Genomic DNA, 26,503 nt, shown 5'->3' on the forward strand with positions numbered 1-26,503 from the left:
GGAGGCGGCTGCCTTCGACCTCCGCCAGGTGAGAGGCAGCGGGGGCGCGTGGGACCGTGAGCCGAGAACCCGCCGGGACACAGAGAAGCCAGCAAAGGGGCTGCGGAGGATCCGGGTCCAGGGAGGAGAGTGCGGCGCGGGCGGCTGAGCGCGAAGAGGGAGTGCACGGAGCGCCGGGGTCACCCGAGGAAGGCGCACCAGAGCCGAGTGGGGGAGGGGCTTCCTGAAGGCCCTGATTGCAGTTCTGAGACGTTTAAGCATCAGTAGAAGTTGGGTTAATGATTAGTAGGAAAGGGAACAGCAGAGGGCACAGCATAAGCAAAGGCCCTCAGTAAGCAAGAGAGCTGGACTGATCTGAAAAACTGAGAAAAAGATTTAATGAGGCTGAAGCACAAAGTATGAGGAAGATGGGCAAATGAGGGGGCTAGAGGACCTTCTAGAGCCTATTGAGAAGCTTAGATTTTATAGATTGGGCAGCACAGACCACTGGAGACCATAAACGGCCCTCAGTAGGCTCCGGACTGTCAGAATAGCCTTTGGAAGGAACCCCTTTGTGGCTGCGTGGTGCTTGGAGTGGAGGGGCAAGAGCGGGCGAGAGGAGACCAGTGAGAAGTCTTACAGATTTTGGGGTAAATGGTAATGGGGAAAGGAGGTGATAATAATAGCAAGTACCTACCCAGTGCTGCTGGAGTGTATTTTACACATGTTAACTCCTTTCATTCTCACAACAGCTGGGTGAGATTGGTACTGTTATTATTCCCTTTATGCAGTGAGAGAACTGAGGCCCAAAGAGATTAAGTATCTTGCCCAAGGTCACACTCTAGTAAAAGACAAAGTCAGGATTTGAATCCACACACTTATCTAGTAAACTCTAAGACGTAGGGGCAGATTATATTAAACAGTAGGAGATGAACTCTCAGAATTTGGTTCCTGGGGAGAGAGGGAAGAGGAGAAAGATGCCTGGTGACAAGCCCAGCCCTTGCCGCTCCACAGGAGAGTGGGAACAATGAGGTCATCTTCATGGCCTTGGACTTGGCCAATCTGGCCTCGGTGCGGGCCTTTGCCACTGCCTTCCTGAGCTCTGAGCCACGGTTGGACATCCTCATCCACAATGCCGGTGAGGGGCAGCAGGCCCTGTGGGGTGGGGGGTGGCGGGTGGCCAGGGGCAGCTGCCCCCTCCAGCGGAAGCCCTGCTGGGGCCAGTGGACACATGGGAAGGATGCCCCCTACTCCCATCTCATAGATAGGGATGCCAAGGCTGCAGAGCTCCTTCTGGAGCAGCCACTTACATCTAGCCTCTGCCCCAGGGATCAGTTCCTGTGGCCGGACCCGCGAGGCGTTTAACCTGCTGCTTCGGGTGAACCACATCGGTCCCTTTCTGCTGACACATCTGCTGCTGCCTTGCCTGAAGGCATGTGCCCCTAGCCGCGTGGTGGTGGTAGCCTCAGCTGCCCACTGTCGGGGACGTCTCGACTTCAAACGCCTGGACCGCCCAGTGGTGGGCTGGCGGCAGGAGCTGCGGGCATATGCTGACACTAAGCTGGCTAATGTACTGTTTGCCCGGGAGCTTGCCAACCAGCTTGAGGGCACTGGCATCACCTGCTATGCAGCGCACCCAGGTGAGGTCTGGTTCTTCGGCTTCCGATTCCCCTCTCCTTTCCATGCCCCATCCTGTGCCCCTCACACCACTACCACCTCCCCACCCCCAATCCCTCATTGAGTCACAGAATCTCAGAGCAGGAAGGAAGCATAGTCCAAGGAGAGACCTGTTCCTTGCTGATCTTGGAACCAGGCTCTCCTGGTTTAGGTTCTTCCTCTCACAGCACAAGCCTGGGTGCTGAGCCCTGGGGGGTGTATGGCCATGAATAAGACCTGGATTCCCACCCCCAGGAGCCATCTGCACTGACTGAACTGATAATGATGATGATGATAGCTAATAATTTTTCATTCATCTAAGAAGCATTTACCAAGTACCTACTCTGTATGAGGCATTATTTGCAGTGCTGGGGATATAGCAGTGAACAAAACTAAGACCCTGCCCTCAGAGTTTGCATTCTAGTTTGGAGGAGACGGAGAGAGCCAATAAATATATACAATGAGGGGTGGTGATAAGAGTTCTCTGAGGAAAGAGGAAACAGGGCGAGGGGCAAATGGAATGGGAATATGGTGTGGCAGTCAAGGAAGACATATCTATAAAGGTGACATTTGAACAGAAGCCAGAAAGATACATGGCTCACTGGGGAGATGCCCAGAAAAAGAGAGAACAGTGCAAATAATAAGTGCAAAGGGGCCGGAAGCGGTGGCTCATGCCTATAATCCCAGCACTTTGGGAGGCCAAGGCTGGTGGATCACTTGAGGTCAGGAGTTTGAGACCAACCTGGGCAATATGGTGAAACCGCATCTCTAGGCCAGGTGTGGTGGCTCACGCCTGTAATCCCAGCATTTTGGGAGGCTGAGGCAGGGGATCACAAGGTCAGGAGTTCAAGACCAGCCTGACCAACATGGTGAAACCATGTCTCTACTAAAAATACAAAAATTAGCCAGGCGTGGTAGCGTGTGCCTGTAGTCCCAGCTACTCAGGAGGCTGAGGCAGGAGAATCACTTTAATCCAGGAAGTGGAGGTTGCAGTGAGCTGTGATACCGCCACTGCACTCCAGCCTGGGGGACAGAGCAAGACTCCGTCTCAAAAAAAGAAAAAAAAGAAAAAAGAAAACCCTGTCTCTACTACAAATACAAAAATTAGCTAGACATGGTGTCTGGCACCTGTAGTCCCAGCTATTCAGGAGGCTGAGGCAGGAGAATCGCCTGAACCTGGAGGTGGATGTTGCAGTAAGCTGAGATCTCGCCACTGTACTCCAGCCTGGGTGACAGAGCGAGACTCTGTCTCCAAAACAGAAAAAAGTAAGTGCAGAGGCCCTAAGGCCTGGTGTGCTTGAGAAAGGCTAATGTGGCTGGAACAGAGTGAAGGGGGAGAATGGCAAGAGGTGAGGTCACAGAGAGGCACTGGGTCCTGTAGGGTTTGGAGGGAGGTTCACTATAAGCATTCTGACTTTTACTCTGAGTGAGATAATTGGGGATCCAGAGGCACACTTTGTCTTATGCAAGAGGTTATACCAGGATAACAAGATCTGCCGTATTCATATTACCATACTGCATTTTAGATAGTCACTGCCTAAAGCTCATTAGTAATTATAATAGCGATGATCACAATTAGCCTTTATTAAGCCTCTATTACACTCCATATCCCTAATGTCCAAAATAGTGGCTGGTGTACTGCAAGTACTTAATAAATGTTGGTTAAACAAGGAACAGGACTTGAGCTAGAAGAAAAGATGGAGAGAGACTGAGAATTGTTTCAGGCATGGGACACAGCATGAACAAAATCTGGGATGTGAGGTGAACAAGCAGTTTGGATGGAAGGGAAGAGGCTTCATGCAGGAAATGAGTGAAGTCACCTCGCAGAAGTCCCAAATGCCTGGTAAATACTATCCTGGTTCCCTTGAAACCAGATTCTGTCCCTATTCTTCTAGCTCTGTTCTTTTTTTTTTTTTTTTTTTTAAAGAGACAGAGCTTCACTATGTTGCCCAGGCTGGTCTCAAACTCCTGGGCTCAAGCGATCCTCCTGCTCCACCTCCAGAGTAGCTGTGACTATAAATGCACACCACTGCGCCTAGCCCAACTCCTTTCTTTCTTCCTGCCTACAGGGCCTGTGAACTCGGAGCTGTTCCTGCGCCATGTTCCTGGATGGCTGCGCCCACTTTTGCGCCCATTGGCTTGGCTGGTGCTCCGGGCACCAAGAGGGGGTGCCCAGACACCCCTGTATTGTGCTCTACAAGAGGGCATCGAGCCCCTCAGTGGGAGATATTTTGCCAACTGCCATGTGGAAGAGGTGCCTCCAGCTGCCCGAGATGACCGGGCAGCCCATCGGCTATGGGAGGCCAGCAAGAGGCTGGCAGGGCTTGGGCCTGGGGAGGATGCTGAACCCGATGAAGACTCCCAGTCTGAGGACTCAGGGGCCCCATCTTCTCTGAGCACCACCCACCCTGAGGAGCCCACAGTTTCTCAACCTTACCCCAGCCCTCAGAGCTCACCAGATTTGTCTAAGATGACTCACCGAATTCAGGCTAAAGTTGAGCCTGAGACCCAGCTCTCCTAACCCTCAGGCCAGGATGCTTTCCATGGCACTTCATGGCCCTTGAAAACCTCGGATGTGTGCCAGGCCATGCCCTGGACACTGATGGGTTTATGATCTTGACCTCCATGGTTACTTTCTGGGGCCCCAAGCTGTGCCCTGGACATCTCTTTTCCTGGTTGAAGAAATAATGGGTGATTATTTCTTCCTGAGAGTGACAGTAACCCCAGATGGAGAGAGAGGGGGTAATATGCTAGACCCTGTGCTTCTCGGAAATTTGGATTTAGTATTTTCAGGCCCCACCCTCATTGATTCTGATCAGCTCTGGAGCAGAGGCAGGGAGTTTGCAATGTGATGCACTGCCAACATTGAGAATTAGTGAATTGAGCCCTTTGCAACGGTCTAGTTAGGTAGTTAAATTACCCCCATGTTAATGAGGTTGAATAAGGCTCCCGAGCTAAGGGACTTGCCCAAGGTCTCACAGTGAGTAGGAGGAGGGCCTGAGATTTGAACCCAGGGGTCTGAGGCCAGGGCCGACTGCCGTAAGATGGGTGCTGAGAAGTGAGTCAGGGCAGGGCAGTTGGTATCGAGGTGCCCCATGGGAGTAGGGTGACGCCTTCCGGGCGGATGCAGAGCTGGGGTGATCTGTATCTGGAGCCCCTTGGAATAAAAGCGCGTTGACCGCCGAGGCTACGCTCGCTCCTGCCTCAACGCGCCGGCCCCGCCCTCCGCCGCCACACTTCCGGCGGGGCTGCGACCACAGAGGGGCGCGGGCGAGCGGGCGGCCGGCCGCTGGGGGTGGCGGGATAGGCTGGGCGCGGCCGGCGCTGCGGACCCGCTGCTGCTCTTCGGGTCTGTGCGGTCCCGAGGGCCCTCAGTGCCGCCGGCGCCATGGGCAACTGCCACACGGTGGGGCCCAACGAGGCGCTGGTGGTTTCAGGTGAGGGGGCGGCGAGGAAGGTGGGTGCTGTGGAGGGTGCTTGGGGTGGTTGCAGGGCTGGGGAGTGCACAGGGAAGAGCTGGGCCTGAGTCCACCGCGCGGCGCAGGGCTCTGGCCCCCGGGCCGCACCTGAGGCCCCTGACAAGAGAGATCCCCTTGTACTCACGCTTTCCTTGCTGCGCACCCTCGGGCGCTCCCCCTCCCGCTGCGTGTTTTCCTGTGTTTATTTGCTTCTCCTCCCCCTCCCCCTCCTTAGGCGGGGCCTCCCCGCCGCTCCACCGTGTGGTGGGGGGGTCCAGAACTGAAGCTGTGGGGTTCCAGGAAGGAGGGAACTAGTGGTTTGGGGAACGCGGAGGTTTGGCTGGATTCCAGAACCCGGGATTGGGGGCGGGTCGCGCAGCCCTGGAGGGCAGGTGCCTGTATGGGGAGGGGCCCTGAGATGGAGGTCCTTTCTCTGGGCACAGTCAGACCCGTTAATTCCAAACACGCTGGGGCTTGTTGGGGATTACTGGCACTGCCCGCCCAGGAGACGCGGGTGCGGCCTCTACAGGTTGGGAAACCCGGTTCTGGGCTGTGCAGCTCGGGATTGCAAAATGCTGCAAGTTCCATTATTTCTGTCTAGGTGGGGCATGGGGACTGCGGTACTGGGGAAAAGGAGCCGCTATTGAGATTTTATATTTGGGGTGCTTTAAGAAGCGGCTGACACCTTGCAAGCCACCAGGTTGTGCAGCTCTTGACTCTCAGGAGTTGCGGCGGGGGTGGGGGGGTCCTGGTGCCTGACAGCTTGGAGACCTGGAGCTGGAGGAATTTCTCTTGTCTGTCTTCCCACTATCAGTGCTGATTTTTTTCAGCCTGCGTGCAGATTTGGTACAACTGGTTACTGAAGAGGTAGAAGGGGGTAGAAGCCCTGAGCCAGGCCTTATAGCTGCCAACCCTTGGAGAGGTGTGATAAATCCACTGGGAATTTTCATTCCAAAACATGGCTTCAAGTTCACTTTGGGTCTCAAAATCAGTCTCTCCACTGGGACATCCCCAGTGTGTGGGAGATAAGTACCCTACCCCCCTGAAGACCAGAAATAGCCTTGGGGACAGAAGGGAGACTCCCAGAGAACGCTGAAGCCAGACTTGCTCCTCTATATGACCTGGACCTGTCTCCCAGTCCACACCCTTAGAGAAGGTTTTTAGAGACCAGAATCTGCACTGCACTTTGTTTTTCTTGTGGAATTTCCTTCAGGAAGCCCAGACTCTGGACTGAGAAGACAAAAGCTACAGTTCCATCCTTGTGGAAAGTCTTGGGACTGAGCGGCAAGAAGAGCCCCAGAGATGGGCTGCTCTGTGCCTTCCAGTTACTGAGAACCTGGTCTTCAGAACAGAAGTCAATGCACTGTTAGCTTCAAAGCCATTTTAGGGTGGGAAGAGGAGGTCATGCTGAGAACTGAGAATGTGGAGTCAGGGAAGCAGAGAAGGTTGGGGGTGGCGGATAATGCCTGGCACAATGATACCTTGGGATTTGAGATGACCAAGCTGAGATCCAGCTCCCTCTTGCGTGTGGACTCCTGAGAGAGCAGAGCAACTGCTCCCACCCCTGCCCCCACCTGTCTACCTTGCGCCTTGGACCTGCATCTAAGACCAGAGGCATCTCACCCAGCCCAGTTTCAGAAGGAGGATGCTAATACATCTCATGGTCATCTTTTCCATCCTTTCTTATCTAACCTCCCTCCTTCAGTTTGTAACATAAAACTTTTTTCTCTCTACTTTTGAAAATTTTAAAGGGGAATCATTTTCGTTTGGATGGGGTCAGGGTGGGGATAAGAGGGGAGAAAAGCATAATTTTATTTTCACTCACCCTAACTGAAATTTAGTGTTTCCTGTGATTATGAATGTTGGCAACAATTCATGATAGTATTAGCAGAAATTTTCCTACTACACGACAGTTATTGCTGGTACCTTGAAAATCTGTTGGCCGGGCGTAGTGGCTCATGCCTGTAATCCCAGCACTTTGGGAGGCTGAAACGGGAGGATCAGCTAAGGTCAGGAGTTTGAGACCATTCTGGCTAACATGGTGAAACCCTGTTTCTGTTAAAAATACAAAAAATTAGCCGGGCATGGTGGCGCACACTTGTAAGCGTCTCAAAAAAAAAAAAAAGGAAATAATTTATATTTTGAAATTAAGCTAGTAATTAGATTTACCACTAGATCTTAATATTTAATGTATTAATAAAGAACGACATATTACTATATTGCACATTTGGTTTTAAATTTTGATAACTTTCAATATAATTTCTTATGTATTTATGAATTTATAAGTATTCTTGGCCAGACTAATTCCTGTAATTCCAGCAATTTGAGAGGCTGAGGCAGATGGATCACTTGAGGCCAGGAGTTTGAGACCAGCTTGGGCAGCATGGCGAAACTCTGTCTGCACCAAAAAGAAAAATTAGCCAGGAGTGGTGGCACATACCTATGGTCCCAGCTACTCCAGAGGCTGAGGTGGGAGGATCGCTTGAGCCCAGGAGGCAGAGGATGCATTGAGCCAAGATCACACCAGTGCACTCTAGCCTGGGCAACGGAGTGAGACCCTGTTTCAAAACATAAATAAATAATAAATATTCTTGAGGAGGGGTCCTTAGGCATTGCTGGATTGCTAAAGGGGTATGTGGCTCAAGAAAGGCTAAACTCCCTAGTACGATAGGGCCTTTTTTTTTTTTTTTAGAGACACAGTCTTGCTCTGTCACCCAGGCTAGTAGAGTGCAGTAGCATGATCACAGCTCGCTGCAGCCTCGACCTCCCAGGCTCAAGCAATCCTCCCACCTCAGCCTCCCAAGTAGCTGAGACTGTAAGTGCATGCCACTACACTCAGTGTTTTTTTTAAAAAAAACACAAGGTCTTCCTCTGTTGCCCAGGCTAGAGTGCAGTGGTGTGACTTCGGCTTACTGCAACCTCCATCTACCAGGTTCAAGCCATTCTCATCCCTCAGCCTCCCAAGTGGCTGGGATTACAGGCACACGCCACCATGCCCAGCTAATTTTTATACTTTTAGTAGAGACGGGGTTTCACCATGTTGGCCAGGCTATTCTCAAACTCGTGGCCTAAAGTGATCCGCCTACCTCAGCCTCCCAAAGTGCTGGGATTACAGGTGTGAGCCACCGTGCCTGGCTGCTAATTTTTAATTTTTTGTAGAGACAGGGTCTCCCTATGTTGCCCAGACTGGTCTCAAACTCCTGGGTTCAAGCAATCCTCCCCCCTCAGCCTCCCAAAGTGCTGGAATTGCAGTCATGTGCCATCATGCCCAGCCAGGATATGGACTTCTTTTTTTCTTTTTTTTGAGACGGAGTTTTGCTCTGTCGCCCAGGCTGGAGTGCAGTGACGCGATCTCCGCTCACTGCAAGCTCCACTGCCTCCCGGGTTCACGCCATTCTCCTGCCTCAACCTCCCTAGAAGCTGGGACTACAGGCGCCCGCCACCACGCCCGGCTAATTTTTTTGTATTTTTAGTAGAGACGGGGTTTCACCGTGTTCGCCAGGATGGCCTCGATCTCCTGACCTCTCAATCCGCCCGCCTCGGCCTCCCAAAGTGCTGGGATTACAGGAGTGAGCCACCGCGCCCGGCCTGGACTTCTTGACTAGTGGGAAGAAGGTGGGCTGGACATGGTGGCTCACACCTGTAATCCCAGTACTTTAGGAGACCGAGGTGGGAGGATAACTTAAGGCCCAGAGTTTGAGACCAGCTTCTGCAACATAGCAAGACCCTGTCTCTACAAAAACAATTCTTTTTAATTAGACAGTCATGGCAGTGTATGGAAGGCTGAGGCTGGAGGATCGCTTGAGCACGTGAGTTCAAGGCTGCAGTGAGCTATGATTACACCACTGCATTCAGCCTGGATGACAGAGTACAATACTGTCTCAAAAAAAAAAAAAGGTGGAGGAAGGCCAGGAAGGGCAGGGGATGCTCCTGATAGGGCAGAGTGGTGGGGCTGTGTCCTGGAGAAGGGCTAAGAGAGTGGAACAGAGGTTATCATGGAGTATTTTGTGGTTCTTCAGCTTAATTGTAGAAAGGGAAAGCAAGTTGGATTAGAAAGAGTGAGGTAGCTGGGCGCGGTGGCTCAAGCCTGTAATCCCAGCACTTTGGGAGGCCGAGACGGGCGGATCACGAGGTCAGGAGATCGAGACCATCCTGGCTAACACGGTGAAAGCCCGTCTCTACTAAAAATACAAAAAAATTAGCCAGGCGTGGTGGCGGGCGCCTGTAGTCCCAGCTTCTAGGGTGGCTGAGGCAGGAGAATGGTGTGAACCCTGGAGGCGGAGCTTGCAGTGAGCTGAGATCCGGCCACTGCACTCCAGCCTGGGTGACAGAGCCAGACTCCGTCTCAAAAAAAGGAAAAAAAAAAGAGTGAGGTACAGTCAGGAGAAACTTCCAGGTCTTGAGATGAGTAAGAGTTACAGAAGTCAAGGAAAAGGCACCTAACTGGCCTCTTGGGAGGGGTGCTCAAGCTGAGTGATCAGGAAGCTGGCAGGAAGTTGCCTTCCAGGGGAGGATGCTGGTAGGGGTGGGCAATCTGGCAGTTTCAGCTTCCTGTTGTTGCAACCCTTGGGAACCTGGCCATGTTGCCCTTAGCCAAGGCCCAGCTTGAGCTGTGGCAGCCTGCTCCCCAAGCCAAAGAATAAGTTAAAGGTAAAGGGTGGGCTCGGTGCGGTAGCTCATGCCTGTAATCCCAGCACTTTGGGAGCCTGAGGCAGGCAGACCACCTGAGGTCAGGAGTTTGAGACCAGCCTGGCCAACATGGTGAAACCCCATCTCTACTAAAAATTTAAAAATTAGGCAGACGTGTTAGTGGTTGCCTGTAATCCCAGCTACTTGGGAGGCTGAAGCAAGAGAATCTCTTGAACCTGGGAGGCGGAGGTTGCATTGAGCCAATATTGTGCCAATTCTCTCCAACCTGGGCGACAGAGCAAGACTCTGTCTCAAAAAAAAAAAAAAAAAAAAAAATGGAAAACAAAGAGTGGCCATCTACCCTGTCCATCCCCCACCCCACTCACTCCCTCATCCTACCGCCACCACTACCACCTTCCCACTGCACATTGAGAAGTCCCCTGGAGCTAGCCCAAGGCAACCATGCCCCAGCCCCCACCAGGCCAGAAGATGTAGAATAAGCTGTGATTTTTGGTCCCCTTCCAGTTTCACCTGATCCTGAGATGGTTTGGGTTTCAGATTGAGTGCTTGTCCTCAGAGGCCTCCCCACCCCACTTCCCAGGTCAGAGAAGCCCGGAATGGCTTACCTTGAACAGCAGCCCTGTAAGCAGGTAGTTCTACCCCAGAGAAACAGACAGACAGAGACCCAGGACCCCCTCTTACTGTTCCCTGCCCACACTGTAGGGCTGCTCTTTGATCCCTGGACCTCTGGCTCTACTACTGGAACTTCATGCATGGCAGCAGACCCAGAAAACAGGGTTACCTGCCTGGTAGGCAGTATTAGATGCCAGCTCTCCAACCTTTCAAGCCCACTGGGAGGTCTTTATTTCTTTGCCTCCACCCACCCAAAATTTGTCCCCAGTTTCCCGTTCTCTCCATTGTGTCTGTTTCTATTATTGTCCTCACCATCCACCCAAACCCAGACTCTAGAGCTGCACTGTCCAATGTGAACAGGAGCCACAGGTGGCCATTTAAATTAATTAAATAAAAAATTCAGTTCCCCAGTCATGCCAGCCTCATTTGAAGTGCACAACAGTTGCATGTTGCTAGAGGCTGCTGTACTGCACAGCATAAACACAGAAGAAGATATAGAACATTCTTACCCTTGCAGAAAGTTGTCACGGATAAGACTGCTCTAGAAGTTGTCTGCCAGTATCAGCTACCATGCCTTGCCTGGATTACTGCAAGAGGCCAGTCTCCCTGATCCCAGTGTCTTCCTCCTTGTGCAAAGTGTTATGTGTTTCTCAAGGGTAACCTTGCTCCCTGTCAGTCACTCATACAGCTTCTTGGCCTAACACACAAGACACTGTGTGATCTGCCCTCTGCCCCTCCTCTTGCCTTGTTCCCTGCTGTGAGTCCCCAGAGATACCCAGCTGCATGAAACTCCCCCAGACCCTTGACCTTGGGAGTCAGACAACCTTTTGAGGTTCTTTGAAGATTTCATGAAAACCTAAATTTGTGAACGTGGAAATGATAATGCTCGGCCAGGCGTGGCAGCTCACGCCTGTAATCCCAGCACTTTGAGAGGCCAATGCCTGTGGATCACTTGAGCCCAGGAATTGGAGAACAGCCTGGGCAACATGGTGAAACCTTGTCTCCACAAAAAATACAAAAATTAGCTGGGCATAGTGGCACACACCTGCGGTTCCAGCTACTCGAGAAGCTAAGGTGGGAGGATCAATTGAGCCTAAGAGGTCGAGGCTGCAGCGAGCCGTGATTGCACCACTGTACTCTGGCCTGGGCGACAGAATGAGACCCTGTCTCAGAAAAAAAAAGAAATGATAACACTCTCTGGTTTTTCCCAGATCACTTATTTCCTTTGAATTTTGTTTCCTGTACATTTTTTTGCACTGCAAGTTAACTGCCTGTCCAGTTTTATGAAGGTTTCCTTGAACTTGCTGAGGAATTTTGACATTAACAAGAGAATTCACTACAAGAATCTTAGGAATTGATTTTTCTCATTTCTGTATAGGGAACATGTAGAACATGTCTAGATCATGGATCTGGGTTGTGGCTGAATTAGATATTCTGTATAGTTGACACACTGTTTCCAAGAACCACTTCCTGTTTTGTTTTGTTTTGTTTTGTTTTGTTTTGAGATGGAGAGTCGCTCTGTTACCCTGGCTGGAGTGCAGTGGCGCAATCTCAGCTCACTACAAGCTCCGCCTCCCGGGTTCATGCCATTCTCCTGCCTCAGCCTCCTGAGTAGCTGGGACTACAGGCGCCCGCCACCACACCCAGCTAATTTCTTTTGTATTTTTAGTAGAGACGGGGTTTCACCGTGTTAGCCAGGATGGTCTCGATCTCCTGACCTTTTGATCCGCCCACCTCGGCCTCTCAAAGTGCTGGGATTACAGGCGTGAGCCACTGCGCCCGGCCGAACTAGTTCCTTTTTAGGCCTTTTTGCTTTGTCTTCACTTCTCCCATTGGTACCACAAGTTAGCCTTTGTTTTGAGACCTTGCCTTCCCCACCCGTTCCCACGGGTGGGGAACAAAGTCATTCTGAATGTTCTGAAAGTAGAGAACCAGCCTCACTGAGATGTGTCTGCCAGGCAGAAGAGCAAACCCCCTCACCTTGGCTGGGAGACTCTTCCTCCCCTCCCAGCCCCCCAGTATTGTCCCCGTCTGCGTTCCCTCTCTGTCTACACCCACCGTGATAACAGGTGAACTCCAGGGCATACTTGTTTATTGATTGAATTAATTAAAAATGGAAGCTGGACCAGGCGCAGTGGCTCACGCCTGTAATCCCAGCATTTTGGAAGGCCAAGGCAGGTGGATCACGAGGTCAACAGTTCGAGACCAGCCTGGCCAACGTGGTGAAATCCTGTCTCTACTAAGAATAAAAAAATTAGACGGGTGTGGTGGCACATGCCTATAATCCCAGCTACTCGAGAGGCTGAGGCAGGAGAATTGCTTGAACCTGGGAGGCAGAGGTTGCAGTGAGCTGAGATTGCGCCACTGCACTCTAGCCTGGGCAACAGAGTGACATTCTGTCTGGAAAAAAAAAATGGAGGCCAGGCGCAGTGGCTCACGCCTGTAATCCCAGCACTTTGGGAGGCCGAAGCGGGTGGATCATGAGGTCAGGAGACTGAGACCATCCTGCCTAACACAGTGAAACCCCGTCTCTACTAAAAATACAAAAAATTAGCCGGGCATGGTGGCGGGCGCCTGTAGTCCCAGCTGCTTGGGAGACTGAGGCAGGAGAGTGGCTTGAACCCGGGAGGCGGAGCTTGCAGTGAGCTGAGATTGCGCCACTGCACTCCAGCATGGGCGACAGCGCGAGACTCCGTCTCAGGAAAAAAAAAAAAAAAAAGAAGCTTTTCCAGATGACCTCTGCCCATTGTCCTGTTCTGTTCTTCTGTTCTCTGGAAGCACTTACATTCTGAACTATTCATTGGCTATCCTTCTCTTTATGTAAATTGCCTGTCTACCAAGCAAGATTTTAAGTCCCATAAGGGCAGGGAGAACTTCTCTCTCATTTATGTGTAACCTCCACTAGGCACCCAACAGTAGGCGTTGTCAAGTATCAGAGCAGATAAACAACAAAAGTGGCTCAGTGGGCTGGAGGGTAGACAGACCCAAGAACAGACTGACCTGTGGTGGTTTTTTTGCTCCCCAGGGGGCTGCTGTGGTTCCGACTACAAACAGTACGTGTTTGGCGGCTGGGCCTGGGCCTGGTGGTGTATCTCCGACACTCAGAGGTAAGCACCTGGGGGCTCTAGGACCTGTCATGGAGTGGGCCAGGGAGATAGGGGCTTCCAGCATTGTTCTGCTTCACCCTGAGGGTCAGCTAGAGCATCCACCGTTTCCACATTCCATTCTGTTGGAGGGGTGGGGAGGGCGCCTCCTAAGAAGCATGTGAGAGGGGTTGCACAGGGGTGCGGGAGACACGCGTCAGGTAGGTCTGTCATGGGCACCCCCTCCTTAGTGGATGTTCTTTTTTCCACCGGAGGTGGCATTACTTCTGTCCCAGAGAATTCAGGGTCATATCCCAGGCAGAATCTTGATTTCCTGATTACAACTCAAAGTTATTTAAGAAGTCTTTTATTATACACCCAGTTTGGAGTGGGCATATGAAGGGAGGAAAGGCTGGAGAGACCCCATGCACACCCTTACCCATGCAGGCCCTGGGGACTGCAGTCAGGGACTATGTGGCAGAGAATGGACATATAGTCAAAAGTGGTTCTATGACAGTGGTGAGTTAGACTTAGACAGGGAGGGGGACCTAATGAATTAGTGCTGGGGCTGAGCAAGACAGGTCTGGACCTCCTAAATCAGTCTGGAAAGACTTACTAGAGGAAGTGAGATTTCAGCTCCCCAGAGGACCCACCATCCGGCTCTACCTGCCGCTGCCTGCAGAGCCTAGGGCAGGGCCAGACCTGGCGTCTCCTGGCACCCTCACTGCCCACCCAAGAAATGAGGCATGCCAGCTACCTTTTCACAATCGCCCCCTTCCTGATTATGGGAGATGGGATGGTGGGGAGGAGAGGAGCAGACCCTTCCCAACCAGGACCCAGGCAACAAGGGCAGCAGAGCTGTCATGTTGCAAGGGGGTCGGTCACCCCACAGGGGAAATCATGGAGATTCCAGTGGAAACTCCCTCTGCCCCAGCCCCCACCTGTCAGCAGCTCACGTCTGCACCAAGCTACTAGCGCTTGAGGCTCCTGGGAGTCTGAGGGCATCTGCTAGGGTCAGGGGGAATTGGGAAGCATGGCACAATGGATTAACTTCACTGGTTCCCAGTAACCGCTCCACTCTCCCACCTCTCCCTCACTTTACCTGGCCGGAGGTGAGCGATGCTGGGGGACTCTTCTGGTTCAAAGCTCAAAGTGTCAGAGTAATCAATAGTGGCCACAACCTCCACTTGAGAGGATCCTGGCTGCACCTGAGTGGGCCAGTGGCCTGTCAGAAGCCGTGGGGAGCCCTCTGCAGACATACCGCCACCCCGCACACTGTGCATTCCCAGAGTATCTTGTCCAGACACCTGTCCTGCATGGGCAGCCACTGCTAGGCCAATTCCCCTGCAGTCCGTTCTCTGGATTCTTGGTCCCCTGCTCTCCCTTCTTGCTCCAGGGGGCAGAGCCAGGACAGACGGGCCGAGCCTTTCTTACAGCAAGTTTGGAAGTTAGAGAAGGGCCTTGTATCTCTTCCCAGGACACTGACCTCACACCCAGGCTCCACATCCTCCCTCTGGTCTCACTTGCTGGGTAGTCTGAGCCAGTAGTCCTTCCCCTCATCCCCTTTTCTTCGGGGGCAGCCTCTTCCCCAATCCCTAGCCTGCTTGGGGGACATCTCCACAGGCTGGGGCCTTTATTTCCCTATGCTGGCAGGAGCCTCTCGGGTCAGAGTAGAGGCTTCTAACTCAGCCTGGATACTTAGCCTCCCTCTCGAGGTCCTTTCCGCAACTGTCTATATGTCACGTGCCCTTGGGGTCAGCCATTCTTCTTCCAGGCTCAGTGACCCCTCCTGCTACACTTTGCTGCCACATCCTATACTATCCCGAGGCCCTGATGTGGGCAGCTCTCTCTTACCTGAGCAATTCTTCCACCTTTGGCATCTGAGCTGCAGCCTCCCTTCTTCCCTCCCCACTACCCTTCCTCCCTCCCTCTCTCTCCCCTGTTTCCCTCTCTCCTTCCCCAGAAGAGAGCTTGGTGGGTTCCTGTCTGAGCTGGGTCAAGAATCCTCTCAGGCCGAAGGCTGCTAGTGTTAGGGGCTCAAACGAAGGCAACCTTTGCACATCTGCATGGCCAGAGCCCCAGGGCTGGCACTGTGGGGATGGCCCCTCCCAGGGCTGAGATGGGGGCTGCACATTGACTGCTGCTGCTTATCACCCCTCCACCTGCTTCTGCCCCTTCACCCTCGGCCTCTGTCCTCTCTTCCTTCCTCTGATTTAGGGAAACGTTCCACACTGTCTACAGCCTGGACTCTGTCTAGACACCCCCCCTGCACACACACTGCCTAGGGAGGCCCAGCCAGCATGGCCCAGGGAGCTTCGAGGCACCTTGTTTTCTTTGCCAATAATCTTCTCTCTGCCCCTGGAAAACTTTGGAAATTCCCAATTAAATATCTCCCTTATCTCCCAGTTGTCCCTGAATATTCTGGCAGGAACACACTTTCTCCTCCCCCAGCCTTCCTTGACCCCCACATCAGAACATTTGGGCTTTTCTGGCCTCGCCTTGCCTTCTTAGTGATAGAAAGTGCAGACCTGGTGGATTCAGCATTTGCTAAAGCTCAGGAGTCCCCAGAATAGCCTCCTACTCCCGATTTCTGGAAACACAGGTTTACCTGTGTGAAGACAGGGGGCTAAGGCTCAGGCTCAGTCTCCCAGATTGCGACAGGATCCCTGGGAAAGTGAGGTGGCGGGCAACCCAGGTGCGCTGTGCACAAGCCTCCTGACCTCAGGCCGCAGGCCCAGAGTGGCAGCAGGCATCTTCCCCAGCCCAGCAGGTGCTCACTAGAAGGGTTTGGGGCTAGAGAAGAGACCCAGAGGCCTTGGAGCAGCACGGGGGGTCTCTGCTGTCCTGCAACCCTCAGCTGAGCTGGCAGTTGGGGGGTTGGATTACTGACAGCATGCCCCCCCACCGCTGTCCCTAGGCGTCAGGCATCGGTGCTTGTCTGGTAACTACTGTGTGTGTTTGCTGTGTCCCCTCCTCCCCTTCCTGTCCCTACCTCTCCCCATCCCCTGGCTGCTCCTCAGACTGTCTCTGGAGGTTATGACCATCCTGTGTCGCTGTGAGAATATTGAGACGTCGGAGGGGGTTCCACTATTCGTAACAGGGGTTGCACAGGTAATAACCCACCTGCTTCCTCCTCCGTGTCTAACCTTCTCTCTTCCTGCCCTGCGGGGCCTGGCAGACAGGAGCCAGTGGACTCCCCTCCTGAGATCGTGCCTTCCTCCCTCTCCTCTTTTCTCTCCTCCAACTGCTCTGGGTGCCAGTATGGATTCCTGTAGATCCCCAGGTCCCTTGCCCTTGCCTATTGGACTGCAAGTGGGAAAACAGCAAGGGATTCTGGAAGCTTTGCCAAGTCTGCCAGTGAGTGTCCCTGGATGCCAGGCTTTCATTACCATGCAGCCATAGCTGGTGAAATCTATTCTTGGGCTTAAGTGTTAAGTAGCTCCAAATGCTTACTCTGTCATGTGTGGGTTCCCCTCTTCATTGCTTCATTCACCAGCTCTCTACTGAGCACCTTCTCAATTCGAGGCATGTGGACTGCAGGAGTGAACAACAAAAAGCCCCCGCCCCCTCAGAGCTTGTGTGCCAGCAGGTTCCCAGGCTGGAAGAGGCCTGAACTGCATCTTTCTCACCCCTTCCCTCTGCATTAAATTGCCCTTCAGCCTCCACTTAGGCAAAAACACTATACCACCACTCCCTTCTTCACCCATCCTGCCGTCTCTAATGGGGAAGGGGACCATCCCCATCTCCTTAGCCCTTGTAGCCATGGGAAGTGCAGAGGCCTGAGAGGCTTGGAGTACCTTGTGTGGAAGGGGTAGGGTCCAGGCCTCCCTCAGCACCCCATTTGATGCAGTCCTGTCCCGCTCCACACCCACACCTGCACTTGAAACACCTGCACTTGCCCAGATCCCTTTTAAGGCGGGTGACTGTGGACCCTGGAGGAATCAGATTGCCTGGCCAGAACAACTCTTTCCAGGGTTAACACTCCTTGGCCAAGAAGCTCTAGTGTGACCTCAGTGTGCATTCCCCATGTGACCCACCTGGGCCTAATACCAGATGTGGGTTTCAAGTCAAAAGGCTGCAGCCACCCGGTAGGGCTTCTCTGGCAAGGGGCAGGTACAGAATCACTTCCATCTTAGCCCAGCAGTGCGCATACTCCAGGATGCCAGGCAATCAGACAGAACTTTCCGGGCAGCTTCCTGGGGCACCCTGGAGTGCTGGGTAGATCAAGGAATGGGCCAGGGCCCCTGCGGGAGGCTCAGATGACATCCACGGATGGCCTACGCAGCAGAGCCGGGAGGACCAGCACTGACTTGCTATCCTAGAACATACACACAGCTACACCTGAATTCTCCCCCAACCACCAGCCCCCAACCACCTACAGCCACTTCTTTCTACTTCGTTTTCCTCACAACCAGCCAGGCTGGCTTGAGCAGAGAGTATGTGCACATACAGAGCTCACTTCCGCTCCTTCCCCTGAGGCCACCTGCACCCACCTGCCCTCCTGCCCACCTCCTTCTCAGACACTCCCATCTCAGCCCCATTGAGAGTCCTTCCTCCACCTTCCTCACCAGGACGCAGCCGGAGCAGTGAGGTACTGGACTCTTTCCCAACACCACCAGGCCCTGCGCCCCCAGACCCATGCCCCTGTTTTGCATTTCTTGGCAGGATTTCCCTAGAGATTATGACGTTGCAGCCCCGCTGCGAGGACGTAGAGACGGCCGAGGGGGTAGCTTTAACTGTGACGGGTGTCGCCCAGGTATAGTAACTCAGCAGCCCTGCGCATGTCCGTTGAGCTGCCTGGTCCTGTACTCGGGTTCGGGGGGAGGAGGAGAGGACGGCAGCCAGGGGCAGTCTCTCTCCAGCGCCCCAGCCCCCGCAAGTCCCGCAAGAGAGGGCCAGTCGGGTCATCGCCACTGGAACATGCTCACCGGGCCCTTTTGGCCACCCAGCAGGACTAACAGACACCCCTTCTCTCCTCAGCGGGCCCACGAGGGACAGAACCAGTGCTGAGGGCTCCTGGCTCACTAACCCCACCCCCATTCTTTGCAGGTGTTGGAAATGTCAAGCCCCAGAATCCAGGCCTTCCTTGTTCCCTGGGTATGGGGTGGGAGGGGTGGGGCCCAGAGGGAGAGGCATGTGAGGCAGAGGAGCTCTGGACTCTGGGAGTCAGAGGCTGTGTCATATTCCCAGCTGGGGGCCTAGGTGAGGGCTTCCAGCCCCGATCCACCTCTTGGCATCACAGGGCAGCGAGGTTCAGCCATGCTGTAGGCCTCGGCGAGGGGTTGGCTGAGTACCTCAAGAAAGAGAGGCATCCTTGGTTGCATCCGCCAACCCTCTCATGCCCTGTCCAGGCTCTTTCCTTCTCTGTCTGTGTCCCTATTGCTCATTCTGCTTGTCATACTCTCTGCCCCTCAGCCTCAGGGTCTCCCACGTGTGGGAAGCCTGCAAGGGAGGAATTGGCTGGTGAGGGGACAGTAGGCTGAAGGGGTGGGGAGACAAGTCCCGAATGCCCATGAGAGGCCGTGGCAGGGCCTGGGGCTGCCAGTGCAGGTGAAGTTTCACAGTGTGAGAAGCCCTTGTGCTGCTATCTCCCCACTAGAGGCCTCAGACAGATTCCAGCCCCCTAGGGCCTCCAGGTCTGAAAAAAGGAAGGGAGGAGGCACAGCCATCATCTTGCCTACCTCTGGGTCTGGGGCCTCCGTCTTCCTCACTCCAGCCTGGCTGAAGCGCCTCTGTCATCACTGGCAGGTGAAGATTATGACAGAGAAGGAGCTCCTGGCTGTGGCTTGTGAGCAGTTTCTGGGTAAGAACGTGCAGGACATCAAAAACGTCGTCCTACAGACCCTGGAGGGACATCTGCGCTCCATCCTCGGTGAGGCCCTGTCCTGCCTTTGAGGAGCCTCACGGGGCCCCTAAGCCAAGGCAGGAAGGGGTGCAGGGCTGGGCAGGGGACCTGTTTCACTGGTGTTTCAAGCTAAAACGTTCTTCCTCCAATATTTAATTTCAAAACCTCAGGTGACTTGAGTGAAGGAGAGGGCACTAGGGTGGGATGGGGGCTGTCAGTCTGCTCAGGAACCTAGTGCTGCTTGGGACACTTTTCCTTGTCCAGCCTGGACTGTGCAGCAGGAGGCTCGGTGTTAAGTGCTGTTGAGAAAAGATACCCCAGGAGACCCAGTTCAGACTGCAGCACCCTGCATGCACCCTGACCTCTACATGCATGCCTCCTCCCTTCCCCAGCTGGCTGGGTCCCTGGGGAGCCAGCCCCTGATCTCTCTGCCCCCAGGTACCCTGACAGTGGAGCAGATTTATCAGGACCGGGACCAGTTTGCCAAGCTGGTGCGGGAGGTGGCAGCCCCTGACGTTGGCCGCATGGGCATTGAGATCCTCAGCTTTACCATCAAGGTACGATGTGATGGGAAGCTGTATCTCCTGGTGTCCCTCTGGCAGATGCTGGCTTCGCTAGAGGGGCATCTTTGTGCCTCTGGCTGCTCCTTTGAGCCTCTGTTACCCCATTCCCTCCCCAGGACGTGTATGACAAAGTGGACTATCTGAGCTCCCTGGGCAAGACGCAGACTGCCGTGGTGCAGAGAGATGCTGACATTGGCGTGGCAGAGGCTGAACGGGACGCAGGCATCCGGGTACGTGGGTTCAAGGACAGGAAGCTCAGGGGTGATGGGACCATGATGACTCGGGACCTCTACTCACTCACCTGCCCGTTTTGCCCTCAGGAAGCTGAGTGTAAGAAGGAGATGCTGGATGTAAAGTTCATGGCAGACACCAAGATTGCTGACTCTAAGCGAGCCTTCGAGCTGCAAAAGTCAGCCTTCAGTGAGGAGGTTAACATCAAGGTGAGCAGCCTGAGGGCATCCTGGGTTGGGCATCAGGGATCAGGACTTGGTGACTAGACTCTAATATGCCAACCACCCTCTTGCTACAGACAGCTGAGGCCCAGTTGGCCTATGAGCTACAGGGGGCCCGTGAGCAGCAGAAGATCCGGCAGGAAGAGATTGAGATTGAGGTTGTGCAGCGCAAGAAACAGATTGCCGTGGAGGCACAGGAGATCCTGCGTACGGACAAGGAGCTCATCGCTACAGTGCGTCGGCCCGCCGAGGCCGAGGCCCACCGTATCCAGCAGATTGCTGAGGGTGAAAAGTGAGAGCCGCCCAGGTGCCAGGGTCAGGGCTTAGTCAGCCTCCTCTGCCTTCAGTGCACTCCCTGTACTCTCCTGACCACAGCTTGGAAGCCACTTCTCCTCCACTGTGTCTTCTTACTCACTGTGAAGTGAGGATAACCCCATGTACCCTGTGGGACTGCTGTTAGGAAGACTAAATAGATAAAGGAGGCTCCAGTGCCTATAGTGCTTGGGCATAGACAGCATCCTGGTTTGTCCCCTCCCACTTAGAGCTGGGAGCTGGTGGCCTTTCCCTGGCCAGAGCTAGAAGGTGAGGCCACCCCCCTCCGTTCAAATGTTTCCCACCCCTGACAACCCCCAAGGCAGAGTATTTGAAGGATTGCTGGCCCCCAGGCAAGGCTTGAGGGGACCCTGGTACATCCCACTGATCCTGCCTGGCCTGGGCTCCCCCAGGGTGAAGCAGGTCCTCTTGGCACAGGCAGAGGCTGAGAAGATCCGCAAAATCGGGGAGGCGGAAGCAGCAGTCATCGAGGCGATGGGCAAGGCGGAGGCTGAGCGGATGAAGCTCAAGGCGGAAGCCTACCAGAAATACGGGGATGCAGCCAAGATGGCCTTGGTGCTGGAGGCCCTGCCCCAGGTGAGGCTTCCACCTAAGTGGGTCCTAGGGTCCGAGTGTCCTTGCTTGACTAGCTGGGCAAGTGCCAGAACTTCTCTGGGCCTTGCGAGTAACACAGGGACAGGTGGCTAGAAGGGTTAAATGAGGAGCATCTTCAGCAGGGGGCAGGAACCCTACAACAGACCTAAGCCATCCCTGGCCTACAGGGCCTCTCTTACCATGGCTCACTAAGGGCCGCCCAGGCTGCTTTGGGGTTGGAGTGAGTTGAGGAAGGGAGGGAAAGATGCTGAACCAGGCTGGGAACGGAGTCGGCGCCAACCAGGCTCTCCTCCCACTCTTACCTCCTAGATCGCTGCCAAAATCGCTGCCCCACTTACCAAAGTCGATGAGATTGTGGTCCTCAGTGGAGACAACAGCAAGGTCACATCAGAAGTGAACCGACTACTGGCCGAACTGCCTGCCTCTGTGCATGCCCTCACGGGCGTGGACCTGTCTAAGGTGTGTGCCTGCCTAGCTGCGGTGGGGTTGCCCGGGCAGCCTATCGGACTGGCCAGGCAGAGTGGTCCTGGGTCCTGGAGCCAAGGCCTCATGGCATGTCCCATCCTTGCAGATACCCCTGATCAAGAAGGCCACCGGTGTGCAGGTGTGAGGCTCCTGCAGGCCCACTCTCTTCAGCAGCCACCCAGCCCTCCCCCCAGCACCCGTTTTAATCCCACAGAACAACGGGAATGTTACTGACTCTGGTGCCTTATCTTGAAGGGACCAGAAGTGCTGCGTGTTCAGGCCATCTCTGGCTGTCTTCCTGTCCCTCCTGTCTCTGTCCACCTCCTCCTCTTCCTCTCTTTTACCCCACTTTCACTGCCACTTTCATCAGGTTTGTGTCTCATCTCCCTGTGTGTCTTTTCCTTTATCTCTTTTTCTTTCCCCCTATGCACATCATGTAGTTTAAGCTGAAGATGTTTATTACAATCACTCTCTGTCTGTGGGGGGTGGCCCTGCTGCTCCTCAGAATCCTGGTGCCTTGAAGTTCTCTGTGCCTCTGCCCATCCTCCCTATGGCTGTGGCCAGAGCTCAGCATGGGCAGGGGTTCTATGTAGGACGGTCACTGTCCTCTCTCCCGGACTGGTCTTCCCAGCCCTAAATCCTGCCCCAGGAAGCCCACAGCCTCACCCGCTGCTGCCCCTCTAGGTCTGGGCAGCCATGACCTGCAGGGCCTAGCACCACTGTCCTGTCCCTCATCTGCCCAAGACCCCGGCTGGCGCTCATACCCTGTCCTTTCTCCCTGACCCCACAGGCACAGAGGCAAGGCCTCCTGTCTGCAGCAGCTTCCTCAGTTTCCTGCTGCCTTAGGAGGCCCCTGCTTGTGCTCAGGGAAGGCCTCTTCATGGGCATGTGTCTGCTGGGGCGGTGGGGCTTGGTGCCAACTCTGCTAAGTTTTCTGAGATGAGGGTCTAGCCCTGTTGGGGACAGAAGAGTGTGTAGACCTTCTTCCTGCTAGGGCTGCACTGTCCTGGGTGTTGGGCCCTTCTGGTGGACAAGGCTGTGCCAACCCTGTACAGAATAGAGTGCTGTAACCTGGCCAGACCCCAGAGCCCTTGTGCCATCTTTCTTCCTGGCCAGAGTGATGGGGTTCCAGCCATGGGGAAGCAACCCAATACTCTGTCTCGTTGCTCCAATGGAGGCAGAAGAGCCCAGGACCCAAGCGTCTTGGCAGGGGTGCTGTGAATGTCCAGTGATCCCAGCACCCCACCCTGGCCCTGCCCCAGCCTGTGTAGCTCTTCCTGCATGTGGATGCTGCATGTCTGGTCTGGGGCTTGGATGTTGCACTGCCCCACTGCCTGTCCCTTCTGGTAAAATAAAGATCTCTTAATGCCCACCCCTGCATTGTGTCTTCTGTGAGGAGAGAACCAAGAACCAACCACGTCCCCTATCCCTCTTCAGCTTCAAGGCAGCTTTTAGCCTGTTCTTCCCCACCCTAGCCACTGGAGGGCAACAGCACACAGCACACTGGCCTTGCGCCACCGCCCCCGCCTTGTGCCTTGGACATGCCTGATTGGCTAAGATGCTGAGGTCAAACCCCAGCCCTGGAACATCTGGCTCCATCACAGGCAGAAGGTGGAGGGGGCTGACAGGGCGCAGTTGCACATGCCTGTAGTGCCAGCTACTCAGGAGGCTGAGGTGAGAGAATTGCTTGAGCCCAGGAGTTTGAGTCCAGCCTGGACAACATAGCAAGACTCCATCTCTTAAAAAAACAACAAAAAAAGAAAAGGTGGAGGAACCTGCCAGTTCACTGCACCTCTGTACCAGTATACTGAGCCCTACTCAGTAATGGAGCCCATCTCTCAGGCTTAAGAGCTTAGACTCTGAAGTAAGGCAACTTAGGTTTAAATTTTAGCTTTGTTATTTATTATCTGTGTAATCTTAGGTGAGTAACTTCATCTTTCTGGGCCTCCATATCCTTTTTTTTTTTGAGACGGAGTCTCGCTATGTCGCCCAGGCTGGAGTGCAGAGGCGTGATCTCAGCTCACTGCGAGCGCCGCCTCCTGGGTTCACACCATTCTCCTGCCTCAGCCTCCTGCATAGGTGGGACTACAAGTGCCCGTCACCACGCCCAGCTAATTTTTTTGTATTTTTTAGTAGAGAAGGGGTTTCACCATGTTAGCCAAGATGGTCTCGATCTCCTGACCTCGTGATCCACCTGCCTCAGCCTCCCAAAGTGCTGGGATTACAGGCATGAGCCACTGCGCCCAGCCAACATTCTTATTCATTTAATGAATTTATCAAATGCTTGCCATGTACTAAGCATTGTCTCAGATGCCAGAGTGATAGTCAACAAAATAAATGCATAGCCATTCAAGCTTACATTCAGATAGAAACAAGAAAAATTAAACATACAGTATGTTAGATAATGGTAAGTCATAAGGAAAAGAAGGAAATAAGAAGTGTGAGAGGCCGCTGAAATTTTAGGGGATCCAAAAAAGGCCTCATTAAGAACGTAGCCCTGAAGAAAGTAAAGGAATGAGCCATGTGGATATCTGAAGGAAGAGCTTTCCATCCAAAGGCCTGAGGCGGGAGAGTGTCTGGCATGATGAAAGAATAGCAAGGTCAGGATGTTTGGAGCAAGGGAGTAAGTCGGTATCAGAAGATGAGTCAGGATCTCATTTTTCCAGATCATGTAGAACCTTAATGAGGCATATTTTGGCCTTTATTCTGAGGTGGGAAACCACTGAAAGGCTTTGAAAAAGGAATGATACCATTTGATACACCTTAAAAGGTAATTTTAGGCACCAAGACAATTCAAGGGAGAAAGGAACAGATGGTGCTAGAACAACTGGGTCTGTATTGGGGGAAAAAAATTGAATTGCAGCCAAGCGCAATGGTTTATACCTGTAATCCCAGCACTTTGGGAGGCCTAGGCAGGTGGATCACAAGGTCTAGAGTTCAAGACCAGCCTGGCCAAGATGGTGAAACCCTGTTTCTACTAAAAACTACAAAAATAGGCTGGGCATGTTGGCTCACGCCTGTAATCCTGGCACTTTGGGAGGCCGAGGTGGGCAGATCACCAGGTCAGGAGATCGAGACCATCCTGGCTAACACAGTAAAACCCTGTCTCTACTAAAAATACAAAAAATTAGCCAGGCATGGTGGTGGGCACCTGTAGTCCCAGCTGCTTGGGAGACTGAGGCAGGAGAATGGCATGAACCCAGGAGGCAGAGCTTGCAGTGACCCGAGATCCACACCACTGCACTCCAGCCTGGGTGACAGAGCGAGACTCTGTCTCAAAAAATAATAAAATAAAAACTACAAAAAGTAGCCTGGTGCAGTGTCAGGTGCCTGTAATGCCAGCTACTCAGGAGGCTGAGGCAGAAGAATCACTTGAACCCGGGCAGCAGAGGTTGCAGTGAGCTGAGATCATGCCACTGCACTCTAGCCTGGGCAACAGAGTGAGACTCTGTCACAAAAAAAAAAAAGAAAAAAAAAAAAATTGAATTGCAACCCCTACCTCACACCATATACCCAAATCTAATTTGGGGTGAATCACAGACCTAACGTAAAAACTCAAAACATAAAGTTCATAGAGCAAGCAGGGAATGTTTCTGTAACCTTGACATAGGCAAGATTTCTTAAGACCAAAAAAAAAAAGGACTAACCATAAAAGAAAATTTTGATATATTGCATCATCAAAATAGGTCTTGGCCAGTCAGGCATGGTGGCTCATGCCTGTAATCCCAGCACTTTGGGAGGCTGAGGCGGGCGTATCACCTGAGGTCAGGAGTTTGAGACCAGCCTGACCAATATGGCGAAACCCTGTCTCTACTAAAACTACAAAAATTAGCTAGGCGTGGTGGCAGGCTCCTTTAATCCCAGCTACTCAGGAGGCTGAGGCAGGGAGAATTGCTTGAACCCAGGAGGTGGACATTGCAGTGAGCTGATATCGTGCCACTGCACTCCAGCCTGGGCAACAGAGCAAAACTCCATCTCAAAAAAAAAAAAATTAACTGAGCACGGTGGTTTGTGCCTGTAGTCCCAGCTACTCTGGTGACTGAGGTGGGAGGATCGCACAAGCCTAGGAGATGGAGGCTGCAGTGAACTATGATCACATCACTGCACTCCAGCCTAGGTGACAGAGACCGTGTCTCAAAAAAAAAAAAAAAGCAGGGGGCGGTGTTGGACAAACCGTGGAAGCTGCCAGACTTGCTGTGGGGTGGCCGCCCTTTCTTGCAGGGGAGTTGCCTGTTATGAGGTCACCCTAAGAAATTTAATCTGAATACCCAAGGCTCTGGCAGCTTAAACTGGAGAGGTTCTCCAAAATATGCATATTTCTCTAAATTCACTAGCCAGTGTGGTGTTGGAAAAGCAATTGGCCTTAGACTATTCACTAGCAGAACAGGAGGGTTGTGTGTGGCACCAATACCTCCTGGTGCACTTGGGTAAATACCTCCAGAGGAAATAGAGGCTAATGTAAAAGAAATATTCAACACTTTGGGAGGCCAAGGTGGGTGGATCACTTGAGGTCAGGAGTTCAAGACCAGCCTGGCCGACATAGTGAAACCCGGTCTCTACTAAAAACACAAAAAATTAGCTGGGCGTGGTGGTGCACGCCTGTAGTCCCAGCTACTCAGGAGGCTGAGACAGGAGATCGATTGAACCCAAGAGACAGAGGTTGTGGTGAGCTGAGATTGTGCCACTACACTCTAGCCTGGGTGGCAGAGTAAGACTCTGTCTCAAAAAAAAAAAAAAAAAGGAAAGGGGCCAGAAATGGTAGCTCACACCTGTAATCCCAGCACTTTGGGAGGCTGAGGCGGGCAGATCATGA

The 26,503-nt window shown here is 53.2% G+C and overlaps 2 protein-coding genes across 4 annotated transcripts in view; both read left to right on the forward strand.

The window, feature by feature from the left end:
• The window catches only part of DHRS13 (dehydrogenase/reductase (SDR family) member 13), a 5,615-nt gene extending 795 nt beyond the window's left edge, over positions 1-4,820 (forward strand). Inside the window, exons 2-5 of the mRNA XM_011997551.1 lie at positions 5-28; positions 994-1,117; positions 1,308-1,619; positions 3,705-4,820. Coding sequence (XP_011852941.1) covers positions 5-28; positions 994-1,117; positions 1,308-1,619; positions 3,705-4,156 — 912 coding nt within the window. The 3' untranslated portion in view covers positions 4,157-4,820. The remainder of the gene's footprint in view (positions 1-4; positions 29-993; positions 1,118-1,307; positions 1,620-3,704) is intronic.
• FLOT2 (flotillin 2) lies at positions 4,779-23,062 on the forward strand. 3 transcript variants are annotated; one of them, XM_011997487.1, is made up of 13 exons: positions 4,952-5,072; positions 13,381-13,462; positions 16,459-16,549; positions 16,722-16,795; positions 18,104-18,194; positions 19,187-19,310; positions 19,722-19,840; positions 19,963-20,076; positions 20,167-20,286; positions 20,376-20,590; positions 21,024-21,207; positions 21,535-21,684; positions 21,797-23,062. In XM_011997487.1, exons 1-13 carry the CDS (start codon positions 5,024-5,026, stop codon positions 21,833-21,835), a joined length of 1,452 nt encoding a protein of 483 aa, XP_011852877.1. In that variant the 5' UTR covers positions 4,952-5,023; the 3' UTR covers positions 21,836-23,062. The 3 variants fall into 3 exon arrangements, with proteins under 3 accessions (XP_011852878.1, XP_011852879.1, XP_011852877.1); XM_011997488.1 differs by lacking the exons at positions 16,459-16,549; positions 16,722-16,795 and having other exon boundaries at positions 4,779-5,072; XM_011997489.1 differs by lacking the exons at positions 16,722-16,795; positions 18,104-18,194 and having other exon boundaries at positions 4,913-5,072.
• Positions 23,063-26,503: the final 3,441 nt, after the last annotated feature.

The sequence above is a fragment of the Mandrillus leucophaeus genome, unplaced genomic scaffold (genome assembly GCF_000951045.1).
Source record: "Mandrillus leucophaeus isolate KB7577 unplaced genomic scaffold, Mleu.le_1.0 Scaffold541, whole genome shotgun sequence".
Taxonomy (NCBI): Eukaryota; Metazoa; Chordata; class Mammalia; order Primates; family Cercopithecidae; genus Mandrillus; species Mandrillus leucophaeus.